The sequence below is a fragment of the Pundamilia nyererei genome, unplaced genomic scaffold (genome assembly GCF_000239375.1).
Source record: "Pundamilia nyererei isolate P.nyererei 1_Seehausen unplaced genomic scaffold, PunNye1.0 scaffold00033, whole genome shotgun sequence".
NCBI classification, from domain to species: Eukaryota; Metazoa; Chordata; class Actinopteri; order Cichliformes; family Cichlidae; genus Pundamilia; species Pundamilia nyererei.
In genome coordinates, this window is record NW_005187434.1 from 2,651,742 (window position 1) to 2,656,671 (window position 4,930).

Below are 4,930 nucleotides of genomic sequence, written 5' to 3' on the forward strand. Positions count from 1 at the left end.
ATCTTCTGTTTCAGTCCGCTATTACACTCTTAAATACTTCTACTTATTCCTGCGTCGTTTGGGATCTTACAAAGCTTCAAACGACAAGTCGACTATTAAATTAGTCGTCGACAATTTTAATAGTCGACGTAATCGTTACTAGTCTACTAATCATGGCAGCCCTATTACAAATACAACACTTATAGGATCATTTTTCTCAACCTTTTCTCATTTCTGTAGGGCTGGTATGTCTGAAACTGAAGCCTGGAGGCCTGTGTCGACTAAGGAGGTGTGTCCAAATGAAGCCCATGTCAAGGCCTGTACCACTCTTCAGAATATCACATGACCAAAGATAAACGAGGGCCCATTTCTCTGATGTGACGCGAGTGTCTCATTATGTGATTCAAGCTGTTGAAAAGACGCAGGAATTTTTTTAAATTTTTTTTTGCGTGAACTGGATCTGGGGTGATTCTAAGGATCATCACAAACTTGCAAGGAGATTGTAAGCACATTAGGGAAAAAGGCGATATCATATCTCCCAATAATAACATACATCTTACATTAATCTCAGAGAGCATGGTTAGTTAGAGGTATTCTCTCTCTCTCTACACATACATACGCACACACAGGACCTCATGTAGGTATTTTGCATTGATACATCATTACATTTATATATCGACTGTTATGTAGCCCACATGTATTATCAAAGCAAGGCTGCTGTACATTGAATGACCAGCAGATGTCAGCACTTGAGCTTTTGAACAGGGCTTAGTGTCATTTGCCCTTTGGTGAAGCAACTGAAAGATTCCACACAGGACTTCATCAAACCATCACTATATTTATGCTAGTTTGTATGCTTAGTGAGTTTTTTGTGAACCCACAAACCCACAGTTTGTGAGTTTACAGAGGCGCTGTCTTGCATGTGCTTAATGTTTGGTGGAATACCTCATTAATAGTGTGTTTGAATTTATCAAGTGGTATGTGTATAAAAATATCCATCCATCCATCGATAGGAGGCAACAGCCTAAGCAGCGAAGCCCAGAGCTCCCTCTCCCCGGCCACCTCCTACAGCTTTTCCAAAGGAACACCAAAGTGTTCCCTTGCCAGCTGAGACTCCAGAATGTCCTGGGTCTGCATGGGGCCTCCTCCCAGTAGGACATGCCGGGAACACCTCACCCAGGAGGCCAAACCACATTAACTGGCTCTTTTCAATCTGAAGGAGTAGTGGCTCTAATCTGAGTTCGAACCCCTCTTTATCTTTCACTTTATGTTTAATATATACATTTTTTATATACATATATTTTCTAAAATTAAGGGTAATAATCCCACAAATACTAATATTGGTTTTAAATGTTTTGCCATTTTTAACTTCTGTCATAGTTTTTCTGTACTATGAAGTGAGTTCAACATACCCAGGGTATCTTTCTGTTCTCTGGCTGCTCTTATCCTAACACTGGCAATCAAGATAATCAGTCGTGAATGTTGTTATCAACTCACTAATGCATTATTTGCTCTGTGCATTAACATGAAAGTTGGTGCCATCTGACTGATCACAGGAATTGATAAGTGTACTGGCGACACAATGACTAATTGTAAAACTATGACCAGGTTAAACACACAATTCAGACTGAAAGCAACACAGCAGTATGGGGAAATGCACTGTAAAGTAATATAGGATTATAGGAGTAAGCTGGAAAAGAGCAGTCATATTAAAGATGTTTAGTCTATTTCAGCCAAGAAAGAAAGCAGGCAAAAATGCACACTGTGTGAGTTAACAGAATTATCAGTGTAACAACTCTGATGGATTATAATTAAGTTCTTCATTAAATTAATATTTAAAAGACATGGTCTAAGAGAAAAGAATAAATATAAAAAGAGAATTTAGGCTTAGTCTCCATAAATTTGATATAAGCTCTCTAAGCACAAATTGGTGCTCTATTTTAGGACACATTAATGTTTATAGAATAACAATGTTGAAAAGATGTTTGCAACCAACACAAAAAAACACTTAAGTAACCAGAATAAGACAAAATCCTGCTTCATAGTATAGAGGCCTGTAGTATAAATAGATTAATTTGCTACAGCATTAGTTATTTGTCCTTTTTACAACAGTGTTGTATTTTACAGGTATATGGTATTTTATGATAACATCTCTGGACTACGCAGGAGTCGTTTTCTGTGGAATGTGGTTGAAAAGTTGTCAAACATCATCAGACAAGATGAAAACCAGCTAAGCTGGAACAGGGGACGTGTCCTGTGCGTTTCCTGTTCAGCAGTCCACAAACCTTGGTGTTCGCAGTGCAGCTTCTGTCTCTGATTGTAGAGATTCTTCTCTGTCAGATGCTGTATATCCAGCAGGCCCTGCACAATCTCATATACCGTCCCGTCTATCAGGGCTAGAGCAAGGTCACTCAGCGTGTTGTAAGACAGGCGCTGCTGAAAGGAGCTAACCACGGAGGAAAAAGCAAAACAAGAAATAAATCATCTAGAGATCAGTTACACAGCTTTAAAAAGGTGCCCCTTCATATCACAGCAATATTCTAAAGCCGGTGGAGGAAGTAACGATACCTCGGCAAGCCTTTGACCAGTGTTTGCAGTTCAGATAACAGATAGTAATGTCTTTCTTGTTGTTGTGTAGAATCCCCCCCAGTGACACCGGGATAACCGTCCATCTCTTCATCTGGAAAGATGAGAGCAGCACGGACTCAGTTAGCTAACAGTAACAACATCGACAAATTACGCTTCTATATTTACATTTTTTCTAGAAGTAAATAATATAACTTATATACAGGAGGCTATTTTGTATCTAATGAGCTTCGTGTGTGCACAAAAGCGTGCTAAACTTACTAAGTCACTTTAAGAAAACGAAACAGACTAGTTTTGAGCTGTTAAGACTTCTAACCAAGCTAACTAGGACCCCTATTGGCGACTTTCGAGATGCCTGTCTATAATTGCGCATGAAATAGTTAAATATGCACGCTAGGTGGCGCTTTGTATAAAAAAAGAGACGCTTCTTATAGGCTACTTATCAGATATGATATTACATTTCAGACCATGACAAATTAACATGACTGAGTACATAAATACAATGATGTCAGTTAAAGACTATACGCTATGTCCCATATGAAGATTATTTTTTAAATGCAATTCTTTCAATTACGTTTATTCATATTGAACACCTAATGTAAAATAAGAGCTTAAATACCCAGCTGGGGTGCACACGCCGTGACCCGTGACGTTTAACCTCAGCTGGCTGGACGCGAGGCGCGCCTGTGTCGCGCGCTGCTTGGTGGGCAGTGCGCCGTCACGAGCTGAAGGTGTCATGAAACGAAGAAAACTCTCTTGCGGAGGGGAAGAGCACTGTTTATAACAGCGCGTATGGGAGCACAGGAGAAACTGGATTAGTGGTTCATACGATTAACATGGCCAAAAACACATCTCTTTATTTTCGAATTGTCGAGGGCAGAAACCTCCCGGCCAAAGACGTGTAAGTAATTTCTGAATGGCATGCTTCTGTGCTCAGGTCTTATCTACTAAAATATACACAGCCTCTGCATTGTTTCTTAGCTATTTGTCAAATAAGAAAAAAATGTCATATAGCAATTTCTGGAGCGCTCTTTCCTGTAAATTAGCTAATTGAATTAGAGTAGAGATAGTCAAATTGACCTGAGTATAATTAAAGACGAGGGAAGATTAAATTAAGCTTACCCCCAGGTAAACTGGCCATGCTTTGTCTCATTCTGTAATTTTTTTTTTCTTTGTCACGTTAAGCTCCGGAACCAGTGATCCATACTGCATTGTAAAAGTTGACAATGAAGTTGTGGCCAGGTGAGTTCTCTCTGATTTTTATTAAGATGTGCACGATAAACGTAAATTAACTGTGTTTTATCCAGACCTGCAGCTGGATGATGTTCTTATCTATATGCTGCGATCTGAGTCATCACACTTCATATATTTACATTAGTTTCTGGCTGTGCTCCCGCTACTGTGCACATGTAAACCAGGGTGGAGTGCGTGTGATCAGTGCTGTGGTACCCACAGCGTGGTCCTTCCATCACAGAGAACCTGATACTGGTCTGGCCTTTAAAACACCCACAGGTAACCATGGAGAGGGTGCATCAATTATTGCAGTGAGCACCCGGTGTAAGCCAGGTGAATGCTGGGAGCTCAGAGCAGAATACACCATTTCAGAGGTGGTTTCAGATTGGGTGAAGACATGCACATGATTTCAACCTCCAAGCTGTTCAGACAGAAGATGGTAGTTTTAGAAAGCAGCTGTAGTAAACTGCAGGATTGTTTGCTTTGCAAAGCAAATTTCTTTAGAGAAACTGCTTTGCTGTGGACTTTCACAAGAACACGGGGTGAAATTTAGTGGGTATTGTTCCATCTGGGGTGGTGAGGGAAAAAACAGCACAATGATTCACTGAAGATGCTCACACTAATTATGTTGCACTTGTAGTGTTACTGGCCAACTGAGTCCTCTGAGTGTAATGTTCATAAATGATGCAGCTGCTAGATTTTGGTACACTAGAGAAAAGTTGGTGGTAATAATGAAGGGTTAGGCCATTTTGGCAGGATGATGTATGAATGGTTTTGATTCAAAAGTATTTCTCAAAAAGCTAGCAATTTGCTTGTTTTTATTAAAAAATAAATCAAACTTTTCCCCAGAAATGCCTTTAAAAAAACAAGTAGATCAAAGGACATTCATTTCAAAGCACATCCTACAAAATCTTGCCTAATTGCAAAATTACAAAAATCAGGATTCAAAAACATAACTAGTGATAAGAATAAACACACAAAATTATGAATCTGACCATTAAAAAAAACCAAGCAGGATTTTTAAGGCTTTTTTTTTGCCTTTATTGGATTGCAGAGTGGACAGGAAAGCAGGAAGATGAGCAGCAAAGGGCCTCAGGTCAGAGTCAAACTGTGGCTGCTGCACAGATCTGAC

At 39.6% G+C, this 4,930-nt stretch overlaps 2 protein-coding genes across 5 annotated transcripts in view; one reads left to right on the top strand and one right to left on the bottom strand.

Moving 5' to 3' along the window:
- dgcr6 (DiGeorge syndrome critical region gene 6) overlaps positions 1-3,249 on the bottom strand; it is a 5,860-nt gene extending 2,611 nt beyond the window's left edge. Inside the window, exons 1-3 of one of the 2 annotated variants that reach the window (XM_005729517.1) lie at positions 3,185-3,249; positions 2,548-2,659; positions 2,265-2,425 (exon numbers count right to left, since the gene is read on the bottom strand). In XM_005729517.1, coding sequence (XP_005729574.1) covers positions 2,265-2,425; positions 2,548-2,651 — 265 coding nt within the window. In that variant the 5' untranslated portion in view covers positions 2,652-2,659; positions 3,185-3,249. Of the gene's footprint in view, positions 1-2,264; positions 2,426-2,547; positions 2,660-2,826; positions 2,930-3,184 lie in introns of those variants that run through there. The other variant, XM_005729516.2, reaches the window with a different exon arrangement.
- A 143-nt stretch (positions 3,250-3,392) lies between these two features.
- The window catches only part of rasal1 (RAS protein activator like 1), a 17,330-nt gene continuing 15,792 nt past the window's right edge, over positions 3,393-4,930 (top strand). For all 3 annotated transcript variants that reach the window (XM_005729513.2, XM_005729514.2, XM_005729515.2), the window contains exons 1-2: positions 3,393-3,466; positions 3,751-3,807. In XM_005729513.2, coding sequence (XP_005729570.1) covers positions 3,402-3,466; positions 3,751-3,807 — 122 coding nt within the window. In that variant the 5' untranslated portion in view covers positions 3,393-3,401. The remainder of the gene's footprint in view (positions 3,467-3,750; positions 3,808-4,930) is intronic.